The 14,899-nt window shown below is 43.3% G+C and overlaps 1 protein-coding gene across 2 annotated transcripts in view; it reads left to right on the forward strand.

Annotated features, from left to right (window-relative positions):
• SYT16 (synaptotagmin 16) overlaps positions 1 to 13,452 on the forward strand; it is a 40,315-nt gene extending 26,863 nt beyond the window's left edge. For both annotated transcript variants that reach the window (XM_010174987.2, XM_029086739.1), the window contains exons 4-5: positions 922 to 1,111; positions 13,028 to 13,452. In XM_010174987.2, coding sequence (XP_010173289.1) covers positions 922 to 1,111; positions 13,028 to 13,341 — 504 coding nt within the window. In that variant the 3' untranslated portion in view covers positions 13,342 to 13,452. The remainder of the gene's footprint in view (positions 1 to 921; positions 1,112 to 13,027) is intronic.
• Positions 13,453 to 14,899: the final 1,447 nt, after the last annotated feature.

Here is a 14,899-nt window from a genome sequence, read left to right on the forward strand (position 1 = left end):
GAAAGCACAGGGCATGTCTTCCATACACAAAGCTGTGCCTTATTAACAGTGACTCAGCTAGCAAGCTTACACAAAGTCATGTAGATGTGCTACATCTACACAAGTCATCAAATGATGTGCCATGCAGAAATAGTAGCTTGGTCCCAGAACCACCAAGGCTAATTACGTCTTAATTTCAACAAGGACAGTAGTTCTTGTGCATTGTTATGTTGGTGAACCTGTACTACTGCCAGTGCAAGAGCTACCTCATTTGGTGCTAGCTACTCTGTGTTTGGAGTTTCTATGTTACCAGGAATGCTTAGCAATGTTCCTTTTCATGACAGATGGAAGTGGAGAGGTGGGTCATGTGAGAAGGAACTGGCTGCGCTGCTTCATAGTCTTCCATACACATCACAGTTGTATCCAACTCTAGCTATGCCAATCAATTTGTGTAGCTGAGCTCTGTCATGATTCATCATCTACAGAAAGCTCAGTGAAAGATTGTGCATGTGAAATGAATAAAACATCATCCTCTGGGTGAAGAGGAGGTAGAGAAAGCATCATGGTAGCAAGAAAAGAAAGTAAGAAAATACACAGTACATGACTTAAAAAAAACAACCCAGCAAAATGCATTCCATCCAAAAGTCACTGTCAAGGAGACTTACTGTGTATTTGATGTAGTAGGATGGATGCTTATCTCAGAGGCTTTGATTTGCACTAGTGATAACACATTACACAGAGTTCCTCATCGTTAAAGAGAAAGTTCAGAGATGTGTTTTTGTTGAAGTGATGCTCTGATTCTTCTGGTGCCCCATCATAATTCATTCTTAGTCATTGTCATTTCTTAAGAGACATCTTGATAAACAAAAAGCTACAAGATATAAATTAAGGGAGGGTGGTGGTGAATGTCCTGATAAGACTCTCAGTGCTCTTGCCCTGCAGAGTGCAGACTCTCAGCTTAGTCTGTCAGCAATCTCTCACAGTGATAGCGCTTCTTCAACACAGTCCCTGTCGCATGGAGGGGTGCCAGAGCTGCTCGTGGGATTGTCATACAATGCCACTACGGGGCGGCTGTCAGTGGAGATGATCAAAGGCAGTCATTTCCGAAACCTCGCAATTAATAGGCCACCTGGTAAGTACTTTCATTGCTATTAAATAACGCCATTGAGTCAAAATTTGCTTTTTATTTTCTTCCTCAAGATATTCAATTATGTCATTTCTGAGCTGGGTTTCTTTGCAGAGTATCTGATGGAAAATTAAAAGCATTATTTCAAATACGTGTTCTGGTAAATTTTATAGTGTAATTGGAGGCAATCATATGAAGACACAGCTGATGGGACAGTAATACCTGAACGTCTCTTTCATTGCATATACCTTTACAACATCTGATTATGGCAAAGTGCTATTATACTCAAAGCACAGAGTAATTCTCAGCAGATCCATAAAAAGAAAGAAGTGCTTTTCAAGTGATTATATGTCACCATGTGACCTACAGAGGCCCTGCCTACTGCCATTAAGTGTTTCCCAGGGCTATACTTCCTTTAGTCCCCTTGCTGTGCTGCTGAGTGCTAGGTGACCTGATGCTTTAGGCCCTTTGGGGATCCTCCTGCTGTGAATTCTTCACTGCTACACAAGAAAATCTTCTGCAGAAAGAAGATTTGAAAGTTGTTCTGCTGAGTTGCAATGGTTGAGTTCCTTCCTCCAGTACCTAAGGGAAAAAATGTAAATTGCCTTACAGTAGGTTTAGTTAGTGCTGGAGCAGAGTTAGTCCTTGAGAAGGATAGTGGATGGATGGTGCTGATGTCCATGATATAGATAGCGTCATGCAACCAAAGTGTGTGGTGTTATCTCCTTTGCTTCTGGGGTGCCTCATTAAGGGGTTGAATGGCAGTGCTGTATTCATCTCATATTATTTTTTTGCCTCCTGTCTGAAACCAGCAGCTAATGGCACTATGAAATAACATTTTTTTGTTTGTTGGTGTGTTTGGTTTTTGTGATGTGGTTACCTGCCTGTCAAGGGTAATAACCTTTGACAGTTCCTTGCATTTGCTGGATTTGACATAGTATCTCCAGCTTGTAAAGTGCCAAGATTGCTTTTGCAAGATGTTCATAGAATCATAGAATCATTGAATCATAGAATAGATTGGGTTGGAAAAGACCTCCAAGATCATCAAGTCCAACCCCTGATCCAACTCCAGTTACTATATCATGGCACTAAGGGCCACGTCCAATCTCTTTTTAAAAACCTCCAGGGATGGTGAATCCACCACCTCTCTGGGTAGGCTGTTCCAGTGCCTGATTACCCTCTCTGTAAAGAATTTCTTCCTAACATCTAACCTAAACCTCCCCTGGCAGAGCTTGAGCCCATGCCCTCTTGTCCTATTGTTGGTTGCCTGGGAGAAGAGTCCAACCCCCACCTGGCTATAACCTCCCTTCAGGTAGTTGAAGAGAGTGATGAGGTCACCTCTAAGCCTTCTCTTCTCCAGACTAAACAACCCCAGCTCCCTCAGCCTCTCCTCATAGGACTTGTGCTCAAGTCCCTTCACCAGCCTCGTTGCTGTTCTCTGGACCCGCTCCAGCACCTCAATGTCCTTCCTGAACTGAGGGGCCCAGAGCTGAACACAATACTCAAGGTGTGGCCTCACTAACGCAGAGTACAGGGGAAGGATCACTTCCCTGCTCCTGCTGGCCACACTGTGCTCTTTGTCCCAGAGCTAGCAAAATATTTATGTAATGCTTCAATATATGGACGTGAAAACTTAAGTTTCCACTAAACTATACTTCCATATATTACAGAAATAATCCATCATCAGTCAGTCCCTCGAGAATTACAAGTCTAAGGCAGATAAACCTAGTTGCATCGTTTCAATATGCTGGCCAAAGTCTTCTGTCAGCCACCCAAACTAATAGTCCTGAAATGATTTCATAACAGTTCTTCCATCTTTGCTGTTAAGGTTATCTTGAGTTGTTTCTTCACATTCTTTCCCTATCCATATCAACTTTAACATTGTCAGACTAGTGTCTCTCAGTGTTAGATCAGTTTTTAGGGCAAACATGCAAATTAATAAATGATTACAGGGAAATTCTGAACCTATCACAACCTACTTTTATTCCAAATCAAGTTGTTACTTCTGCATTCAGCATTGTTCTTCTGCACCTATAAAGTTCCCAGTAGTGTGGTGAGAAAAGGAAAACCCAGTGAAGCAGAAATGGAAAGAAATTTAAAAGCAGGAAGAAAACCAGCACTTGTCTCAGATGCTGGAGTAGCATTTCACTGATAACTCCTGCAGGCACTGCTGTGAGGTCTGATCGTTACTGTCTGAAACATGCTGGTGGCTGAATGAGATGCTCGATAAGTCCTTCACTAGGTGAAAACTAAAACTGCTATCTCCCTTTCTGGAGGGTGAGCAAATAGCACTTGTGTTTTCTCAAATCTGTCCTATCTGCAGTTCTGTTGTTTAAGGCTCAGAGGGAGTGATTCATTTCTTTGAAGTATCATGGGAATTTCAGATATAAAAGCGCTTTGGGACACTTAAATACCAAGCCCAAACTGCTATTCAGGGCAGCCATTTATGGTGGGACTGAGAGAAGTCAATGGGCAGAATCCATTTCCATTCCCAGCCCTGCATGCACAGAACCTATATGGTGGTACCCATACGGGGTACTGTTGCAGCCCAGTGGTTTTAGTATTGTCTGCTGCTGACAGCTGCAGCTATGGGAGATGGCAGAAGAGTCTTGCACGACAGCAAATTCTCCAGCTGTGCTTTTTGCCCACCTTGACCTTCTTCTCTGCCACCTGTGGTCCTGCACAGCTGAGCTCAGCATCTCCTGCAGCCTACGTGCTCCCTCCTTGGCATCCTTGCACAGGGATTTCACTGTGTGAAGAAGAAGGAACTGGACTGGCCCATTGGTGATTTTAGGTGTTAAAGGCTGCAGAAGCTAAAACAAACGGTTTTCTGGAGAAGAAAAGGAAGACTGTACTCATCTCAGTTTTTCCTGGGCACATCTTCTCCTTCACTTAAACCTTTGAACTGAATCAGGTAAATATCAAAGTCATGAGTGCTTGCGTGGGTAATAACTGGGTTAGAAAACAGCTGGACAGTTTACAGAGACTTAAATCTTGCAGGCAGTGTATTCTCTTCAGGTCTCATATATGGGATTTAAGGATAGTTTGGTCAAGGATGAGTGTCCAGATATTGTTCTGGGGAACATGCTGAGTTGTAGGCCTGAGTCTACAATCCCTGATCACGCAAATAGATCAATTATCACTCAGAGCACTTAAGAGCACTCAAGAGTATGGCTGCAGCATCGGACCGTAAATTATCAGTGTGTACCAAGAAGCCTCATGCAGAAAAGCATCTACAGTTTTGTCAGATGTGGACACACTTGGTATTTTAGTTCTAATGGCTTGTGTGCTGTGCACCTCATTCTCTTTGGTTATCGTAAAAGTCATCAACCTGTGCTAGCATTTTGTAGGGGTTAATATTTTGGTCTGTGGTATTGTATCTTCTTAGAATAAAACCAAGTGTGTTCATTTAAAGGATGTTTATTATAGAAAAAAAAAGCAACAAGAGAAGCTTACACCACTGGCAGACACATCTTTAAAAATTTATAACGAATTGCATACTATGTGCATGGTAGTAATACCTTGGGATTGTAGTGATGGACCAGGAATCATTTGTGCTAGTCAGTGTATAAACACACTACAGAGAGATGGTCTCTGCCCACATGATGTTTAACATTCATCAGCTGCTCTGCTGACTGCAGCTCTCTCTCCTCTAATCCAGCCTTTGTTCTTTCCCCTTCTACATTTCTTTTGGGGTTTACGCCTGTGTGTAATGCAGTTTGAGAAGGACTATTGTAAAGATACTCCCTCGCCTAAGAAAAGTCCTTCAAGCTTTTCAGCAGCTGCAGAATTAATCACACATAATAATTACATCCATCCGTGATCATTATTATACCAGCAGCATATTAACCCCATTAAACAAATACAATAGCATTAACGCTGGAAAAGACAGGAGGGAGAGAACAAGCTATCAAGATTTCTTTTGGGAATAGAAGTTCTTGGAATAAAGACGTCTGAAAACAAACGTCTAGCTGAGCCACAGATAGCACTGGCAAGAAGTACAGAAGAATTACGATCCTTACATAGTATTTGTGGCTCTGGTATCAGAGCGCTCAGAAGCCATTAGTTGATTTTATTTTATCAACTTGTTTGTGACGGAAAGAAAGTTACTATCCCTGTTTCATTCCTGGAGAACTAAAGCACAGGTTAATTTCTTCAGTTACTCCCAATCAGACCAGGAAGCTGCATAAAAATTTTAACTTTTAACCTGCATATCATGCTCTGAAGAGGGAACTTGCTTGAGCTTCTAAAGCTTTGTAACTCATGCTTCCATGTCATCAGTAATAGAAGGGAGATCTGTACCTGAGTGAGCTGTGGTGGATTCAGTCCTCCAGAGAGCTTGGTTAACAGAGCAGTAGAGGTGCTGGACAGCTACTTGCTGCTGGAGTACTTGTCAGTTGGTCATGGTAAGCTTGTACAAGACCATCTCTCCTGCATGCTTTCATTGACCATCCTTAAATATAGCTTGAATAAACTTACAATAAGATCAGCTGAGAAAGTTTTGTTCAGGGTAGTAAAGATGAGACCAGCTGCAAGGAGCCCCAGACAGATGTCTCAGTGATGAGCAGCTGGGCAGTGAGGTGGAGGATGAAGTGTGGATGAATGTAAGGTATTGCCTGGGGGCAGGGGTGGAATTCAAACTTAGTCTAGATGGACTCAGAGCCACTTGGGATTGAAATATTAGGCTTATAGCAAATAGTTCTAGGAAAATGTCTAGTCAAGGATCAGCAGTAGTAGCAAAAAAACCCCAAACCAAATTAAAGGTCAGAAATATACAGAGGACAAAATGAAAAATGTATATTTGACTGTAAGTATACAGTCACCGGTGTGATGAATATTGTGTACAGTTCTGGCTCCCTCTATTCAAATAGAATATAGCAGAACTGGAAAGATGTGAGGAGTGTCGGAGACAGTCAGGGTTAGGAACAGTTTTCAGCGAGCTGCAGCTGAATAGACTGTGCCTCCTACGATGCTACGAGAAAGGGAGATGGGGGAAGATTTCATGGAGGTCTATGAAATCATAAGTGTCATTGAGAAAGTGAATTGGCAACAGTTATTCATTGTCTCTCCTGATACAAAACCAAAGGATCATAAAATGAAGCGAGGAGGTAGTGGATCCTGAAGAGGAGACAGTTCTTCACTTAGGCTGTTGAGTTCCTCAGTACAGAACATCGTGGATGCTAGAAGTCTACTTGAGTTTTTTACAGCACAGAGCAAGTTCATGAAGAAAGATCCACTGAGGACCATTAAATATGAAGGCACTGCCTCTGACTGAGGAAGTTAACTGCCCTTTTCATAAGGGCAGTTAATGACAAAACAAGGGGAAATGGGTTTAAACTGAAAGAGGGGAGGTTTAGATTAGATATTAGGAAGAAGTTCGCTGTGAGGGTGGTCAGACACTGGAACAGGTTGCCCAAGGAAGTTGTGGATGCCCCCTCCCTGGAAGTGTTCACGGCCAGGCTGGATGAGGCTTTGAGCAACCTGGTCTAGTGGAAGGTGTCCCTGCTGATGGCAGGGGGGTTGGAACTGGATGATCTTTAAGATCCCTTCCAACCCAAACCATTCTATGATTCTATGATAAGTTCTTGAGTCACAGATCACTGGAGACTGAGAGAGTATTTGGGAGGGAATCAGCATCTGCCATATTAGCCATATTCTTATAGACTTACTGAGGCATGTGGCATTGGGTACTGTTGAGACTGGCTTGGTACAGCTCTTCCTACGGCATGTGAGACCTGGGACTGATTAGGCTCAAAAAAGCAAGTCGCAGAATAATGAACTTTCACAGAGTGATTGTGAGATTTTTGTGGGGGATGTTCCATGATAATTAGATATCTGGTGATAGCGTGTGGTTATCCAGTAATGTTTTCAATAGTTTTATATTTCTAAATGGTTTATGAAAAATATAATCCATGTTACATTTACTGGGTATAAAAATGAATTCTGAATCAAAGGAATGCCTTTGAAGTAGAATGTATGGTGATGCCTCTCCCACTCCCAAAGCTGTGAACAAGAAAAAAACAAAATTACTTTTTTTTCCCCTCCCAAAACAAGCAGAATACAAAGCCACTGATTCCAGGGCAGAACTCTCCTAATTCCAGATTTCAGTTGGAGCTGAATGTTTAGGACAAATCTTCAGTGACTCTACAGAGCAGCGTTTGCAGGAGATCTGATGCCAGGCCGTATAATAAAGCTGTGCCTGTGGGCACCACTGCTGGAGGTGAGAAAAGCCAAGCTTAGGCATCCTTACATCGTGCCGCTTCCATTGCTGTGTCTGAGGTGTGCAGTCATGCTTTCTGATCTGCTCGCAGTTAAAGTTCCCACTCCCTCTCTGAGGCAGCAGCAATGCATAAAGCCCGGTGTATGTTGTGGGAAGTGTTGAAATGCCCTTGTTAGAGCATAGTCACCTTGTGCATTTGGAGAGGTGTCTGTGTTACGCTTTAGCTGGGTAAGTCTGGTCTGAAGCTGCACCTCAGAGCTGCAGAGTGCAGGGAGGTGGTAAAGCGGCTCCGCAGCCCAACACATGGCCCAGGTGAGGGCTGGCACTGTAAAATGGAATGGACATAGGGTGTTGTGACAGCAGAGGAGGATCATCAAAGAGCTGAGCTCAGGGGCTCTCTGGAGGCAACCATTCTTCTGGAGAGACCAGGGCATTGCTTCCAGGGAGCTCTACTCTCCTGTCCCTGTGCAGTCTGTCTCCTTGCACAAAACAAGTTATTGATGCTGGTAATTCCCTCCCCTCAGGCCAAGCAGTGCTTCCACGGAGCAGTGCACTCCTTTATTCTGCACTTTAAATTAAAGATGCTGCTGGTCTGTTCTCTGATGACTCACATGTCACGAAGGCTGCCAGATCCCAGCCTCTCCCTTGTGTGATCGCTGCCAGCCACGGGAGAGGAGACCAGAGCAACAGAGACTCGGTGGAATAGGGGAAGGAAAGTTGGCTCCTCAGCAACGTAGCAGGCAGTTCTCAGCTCTTGTATGATTTACAGAGTAGGCTGCAAGCTGCTTCTGGCCTAATCCAGGCTTTCATGATGTGGATTTGGGAACAAAAGCTTGGGTCTAATTCTCCTTCCCGCTCTTTTCCTAATCCAGCTGCAGTGAGCCAGGTTCAGAGCATTCCTACCCCACTGCTGGTTTAATGGGGAGGTAAAGCCATGTCTAATGGAAAAGAGGTCTTCTGGGTCTCAAACTGAGATCTTGCAACGAACTGTGCTGTACAGAGTAGCACAGAGTTGAGCTCTGGGGCTGCATTGCCACAATGCTGCCATTTATTATGTAGGCTAGGAGTGTGGGCATGCCAGCTGGGTGAAATTAAGCTCTAGGCCCAAGGCTTTATTTTACTGTGGGTTTTATTAGTCTGGATTGCAGCATGCTGACATGATTATACTGCTTTTGGAAATGAGCTAGCTTGCCTGGAGTGCGGATGGGAAAGTCCGTTCAGCACTGTGTTGTACCCTGCAGTCCACAGACCTGAGGAGTCAGGAGTCTTCAGTTGTTTGTTTCCTTTCTAAATATAAATTCAAGAAGGGGGTTGGATGCTTTTATATTGCAGTGTTTTAGTTCATGGGTCAGCTTTATTAATAATGGTGGAGCTTAGGGTGAGTGAAAGCAGAATGCACACTGTGATACCTGCTCCAAAGATGAGAACATATAAATTATAGTTGATTATTCCCCTGAGTTGTCATTATCAGTTAGTTCTCTTAGAAGGATGATGACAGAAATGGGTCATTAGAAGTATCACAGATAAACTGATTGTCTTTGCAGATGAGCTCTCAAGAGGTGTTTTATGGTTGGGGTGGTGTTGATGGAGACAGAGCAGTCTGCATGAGGAGAGGTTTGGCCAAAACTCTGGAGTAAGATTATGCACCAGCCCAAAATGTGTCTGGCTTCTTGCAGCATTCCTTGATTTAGTGCTTTTCACTCTGATATGAAATGCAGAGGTGTTGATATTTTATGTATATGTGAGCATTGTTCAATCCACTCATACCAGAGATGAAATTTGAGTTTAGAGTAAAAAAGATCCATACCAAGAACTTCTGTTCCAAAGCCTGTATAGAAAGGAGAGCCTGGTAGATGCAGTGCTAAAATTGGTCTCGGCAAAATTAGACTTTGCTCCTGCTTCTTCGCGGACTTTTGTGTAACTATGGGCAAGCTGCAGTCTCAGACACTCCCAGATATTAAGAGGTCTCGCTCCTCTTTATGTCAGTGACATAGGTGCCTAAATAAAAGGTGAGAACTTAGGCATTTCAAAGAATGTAAGCCTTAATCTCTCTCCTCCTTTTGTGCTTGACAGAGGTTGCATGAAAGTAAATACACTGAAGAGCATAAAGTGCTGAGATACCACAGTAATGAGGCCATTACTGAATCTGAGCATGTAATTAGATGGAAAATGTTTGCCTTCATAATGAATAGATGCTCTCACACATACATTCCTCAGTAAATTTTCAAGTCCATCCTTGTTGTAGTTCCACTAATTTCACCGTGTATCTGGAGATGTATTTTCTTTGGCAAAGCCAACCGAAGAGGAGAGCTTCCCATCTCAAAGGACCAGACTGGACCACAAGAAGAACTAGGAGCTGTTTCTTGATGAAACACCTAAAAAGATGCTGCGAGGAGCACAATGCAGTAAGGGCAAACCACAATCTCAAAATGTAGTAGTGAAGCAGAATAACAGCTTAGCCTCATACGTACCAGCTCTGCAAAGCAAATTTCAGATGCTAAATATATTATCCACACCTACTCTTTTATTTCTGTTCAGGCAAGCTTGATTCTTTTGGCTGGTAAATACACCCAGTGGAATAAATTTGAGAAGAATTAACAGCCTGATTTAGTTGTCACTTGCACTGTTTTCGTGCCCGTGTTTACCTGAGGATGAACAGGACTCCTGGTATTAGCTCTGCCCTGAGCATAGTCTCCTCCCAGCCTGCACATTGTTGCCTGATCCAGATGATACCTGCAGAATCCCCACTGACCTTGGTACTGTATAGACAGGGCCTTGGTGCAGAATTATGTAGCAGATCTGATGTGTATTAAAGAAAAAGCCAGATTTTCTGATGTTGATCTCTCTTGGGTTTAAGTCATCAGTTGTACAATGCTCGTTTTTTTTTAAAGCCAGCTATATTACTCCTTACTTGTAAAAGTTGAAGCCTCAGTCAGGGATGCAACATCCTATAGTTTTATGATTGCAAAAAACTCATCCATTCATTGCCTGGAAAATTAGCTGGGACATCCTGAAGCAGCATCCTATGAGGTGTTTTAGCTGTGGCACTTACTTTAGTGTTAAAACCTAAATCATCTGTAATGGTAGCATTGTCTACTAGATCTTTGCTGAATTATGTCACATGCAGCTTTGATAGTATTGACTAGAACTTGTTTGTCTCTGTAGGGGACTGCTTAAACATATGTAGCTGTGGTTAGGTGTGATGAATCACACCTGAGCTGTCAATACTGACAGTGGTAGGAAGGATGATAGCAAGGCTTACTGAGAGGAAAATCTAGACCTTCAGTCTTCTCCCCATCTTCTCAGAAAACCAGGTACAAGCAGTGTGGGTGACCTTTCCCTGAAGTAGCATGGGATGATAAGCTGAAAAAATACTTCATATGCTGTTATGTTGCAGATTGCCATGCTTAGTTGGGACAGCAGTGAGGGTGTTTGTAGCAGTCCTTGGCTGCATAGTGCTTCTCTGCTCAGCCCATCCCCTGCCCCAGCACAGCTGAGGAAACCCTTCCAAGAGCTGCTAAGGGATCCAGGAGCAGGACCTTTCCAGTGCTGCTCCATGCCACAGCTCTGCCCTTGTGGACTGTGATCCCAATTAAATGCTCTCACCCTCAGCAAAGCAGTTCTCAGAGGGTAGTGGGGAAAGCAATTATGACACCAGGGACATATCTAGAGAAAAATGGAGTAGTGACCAGGAGCAACTAGAGAGTGTCTCATCTCCTTGAATTCCTGGGTCTCAGCACTCACTTCTGTTGTGTGTCAGCAGAAATAAGGCTTTCTGCCTGTAAATGAGGTTGGTTTGGAAAATGCACTGCAATTATGTAGAAAATACAAGCTTTCAATTTGAAAGAAAGAAAAAAATTAAAAATTGAACAGGGAATTGTACAAATTATCTGCTTGTTTCTCTTTAAAATTCAGCCGTGTGGAGATTTTTCACTACTTTGAAATCCCCTCCTCACAAAAAAAAAAAAAAAGAAAGAAAGAGTGAGTACATTAAAAAAAAAAAAATCCATAAAATCCTTAATCCCCACTTATTTTTGTTTCTGGGGACTTCTCTGCAGCCTCAGACCAGCAACCAGACTTCTACACGAGGAATGCTTTAGTGTGCGTTACGGTTTGTCAGTGCACAGCAAAGTGACATCTCTACGAGTATGGCAAGAGGTTGTGTCTGGTAGTTATCTTGTGTGGTTTCACATTGAGTTAAGCTAGAAGACAGAGTCCTCTCTTGGGCTTTTTGTTTCTGATGGGTCTGAAGTTTTTACAGAATTCAGTCCCTCAGCAGCACCAACATTGAATATTACAGTGGGAATTAGTCCACCTCTTGATAAAGCAGTTCTTTCCTTCCCAGATACAATCAGGAAACTATTTCATGTCAGAGCTCTGTTTTTCTTGTCTAATGAGTAGGTCTTTGTTGGCAAGATCTACTTCATCTCCAGTGTTATGCTGGGAGCCAAGCTGGTATCCCCAGCTAATGATGGGACTGAACTCTCCCCGCAGTAACTCGGTAGCTGTACAGCTGTGCAGGCTCACAATTTGCTCCTCGATTGTCAGTCTCCTGACAGCTTTTTTCAGTGGAACAGTTTGAGAGGAGCGGAGAGCCTTGCTTTGGAGACACAGAAGTGTTTTCACACCTGAAGTGTAATTTCACACCTTGTGTTGCTCAGTAGATAAGTGCATAAAATAGCACATCAAATGGGAACAGAAGAGGACAGACATGCTGTAGACAAGAGACGGAGCCTTGTTATTTATTTCCTGTCTTCAGCACACTCTGAAATGATACTCACTTGCAGAAACCCAGGCACAGATTATGAAGGGTTTAGGAGGAGACTTTTCTAGCCAAGTGATCTGTTACCATCACGTGCAGAATGAGGTGAAAACTTAAACTGAGCTGGGTCTGTGGAGCCTTGGGACCACAGAGCTCTGTCTGAGAGCACAGTATTAGTGACCACATAACAGAGGTGAACTGATTAATGCAGGAGACAGCAAGAGTTCTAAGGGTGGGTTTATGGGAATGCTGACTTGGACCATCCCTTCCCTCTATCTACTGAGCATTTTTACTCTTTGTATTGACTTTAATAGTGAATGAAATTGACCTTGAGTCCACCAAAAAAGTAAGATGAGAATCTGAAAAAAGCCTTGAAACTGTCATGCAGGATCAGATAATTTCACTGTGTATGCAGGTTTCCTTTCCCTCTTTTTCAGGACCCTTTCTGTTTGCTATCTCAAATAATAGGTCATAGAGGCATTCTTCCAAAGGAAAGTGGTGGAGAGGCAAGTGCAGCCAATGGAAGCTCTGGTAAGACAGCTCCAATGAAGCTTGATTGTGAGGGAGAGGAAGGGAAGGTGCAGACACACCACTTGATGTGGAAAATCCATAGAGATGCTCATAGTTTCTGTTAGTCTTAGGCAGGCTTGCTAGGCTTGAGAACCAGATTTCCTGCTCTTTCCAAGAGACTAGGACTGAAACACACATCAGTTTCCTGCCTTTCTTCTCCCCAGCTGAATATGAGGAAATCCAAGAGGTGCTTTCACCTGCTGCTTCTCATCCCATGGAGTTTACTAAGGAGAGCAATCCAGTCCTCATCTGTTGTTCACTAAAAGCTGCTCTACTTGGGTTTTTTTTTTGGGGGGGGGTGGTTGGCCACTTTGGGCTTTCATTTAGTCTGTCACCTGTGCCAAACATTATTTCATGTTTTTTGTCCTAGACACCTACGGAAAGCTCTGCCTGCTCAACTCTGTGGGCCAGGAGATGTCTCGCTGCAAGACCTCTATCCGTCGCGGACAGCCCAATCCCGTCTACAAGGAAACTTTCATCTTCCAGGTTGCCCTTTTCCAGCTCTCTGATGTCACGCTAATGATCTCCATATACAACAGGCGCAGCATGAAGCGCAAAGAGATGATCGGCTGGATTTCTATGGGTCAGAACAGCAGTGGAGAGGAAGAGCAGAGTCATTGGCAGGAAATGAAGGAGTCAAAGGGGACACAGGTCTGCAGGTGGCACACGCTACTGGAGTCCTAGTGGTTACCAGGGCAACCTGCGGTTCCTGGGACTATGAGCTGTCTTCCCTTGTTCTCAGTCAGCAGAAAACAGCTATCCCATGGCAAGCACCATGCTCTGATGGGTCACGTACACTTTGACCTGACTTTCCAGTGTTAGCAGTCATGGGTATTAAAGGTGGCAAGGCCTGGGATGCAAGTTTGGTTCTTCTCTTTCCAGATTGTCCTGCATTTTCTACATCCAAATAATTAACCCTAGAGGGAAGCAATGAGAATACCTACAAAATCCTTTCCTTGGTCATTATCTCACTCATTTTGTCATAGGCTTAATCATCACAGACTGATTTTGATGCTGTTTTCTTCTGGGGTAAACTCTCCCTCCCTCTCCTTATTTATATTAATGAAGTTTACAAATATTCTTGACACGCAGATAGCTCACAGAAAGGCTAACCTGCATGCAGATCACATTCTCTCTGTTTTATTATCCTGTTTCTAAGTCCTAGAAATAAGCATTAGAAACCACTGTAGACTGGATGATCTATTTTTCAGGCAGCATGGGAAAGCGCTCTTGAATTCTCTGTCAACTTTTAAGTGCCTAGACATTACTACTGTTCTCCTGTACTAACAATTGATATTAGGACTAAACACTACCAGTATTTTTAATTAGGCATCCTGTGCACTTGTTAGCTTACATTGCCATAGGTTTGCACGAGGTAACTAGCATCAGTTTTATATTGCAAATATACAGTGAGTTTTATACTGCAATTATACAATGCATGTTTAGATGCTTACTTGAAGTTCATGGCTTCTGTCATTGCGAATACCAAAAAAAACCCAAAACAAGCTGCACATCCACCTTTGTGCCTGAATCACTCTTTTCTGCATCATTGTTTTGCCCATGTGTTACTTTGTTTTTTGAAAGTGAGGTTCATTCAGAAAAGCTTTTCTGTGAGCATTACACAGGAAGGCTTTAGATCCTGCGATTTCTCTGCAATTCAATTAAGCACAACTCTGTTTGCTGAGGGCTATTCTTCAAATGTGCTATCTTGTCATATTTTCTTGGAATCTGAAAGGGGACTGTTTTTGGAATGCTGAGGAGTAGAGGATGCCAGACCATGTCACCTCATCTTCAGGGTGAGCTCTCCTGCAGGCAAGGAATAGGATCCAGGGACCCATAGAGGGGTTGCTGGCTCTGCTGAAGTAACACCAGAGAAAAGTATGACGCTTCCTGCCTCTAACTGAACACAATGCAAGGAGTGGGCTTGCTGGATGAGGTGATGATATTTTTATGTAGTTACTTTTCAGACTATATTGCCATTTTCCATTTTAATCTTTTTTCCTGTCTTTGCGAGTTGAAGTTGTGGAGGGAATGGAGAGGGGACATGCCTCAGGCTGTTCCCTGACTATTGAAAGTTTAGCAGTTGTTAGCTGTTGCAGTGCTGCATGTGATACAGAAGAGGATGTTCATCCTCTTGGTGTAGTGGTGGTATGTAGGCAGTAAGGTGCTGAGATCTTCCAATACTATCAGCTGCCCAACCTCCTGCTCCCTGCGCTCTCTAGGAGAGGACTGGCATTGCTCC

The sequence above is a fragment of the Antrostomus carolinensis genome, unplaced genomic scaffold (assembly GCF_000700745.2).
Source record: "Antrostomus carolinensis isolate BGI_N321 unplaced genomic scaffold, ASM70074v2 scaffold23309, whole genome shotgun sequence".
Lineage (NCBI taxonomy): Eukaryota > Metazoa > Chordata > Aves > Caprimulgiformes > Caprimulgidae > Antrostomus > Antrostomus carolinensis.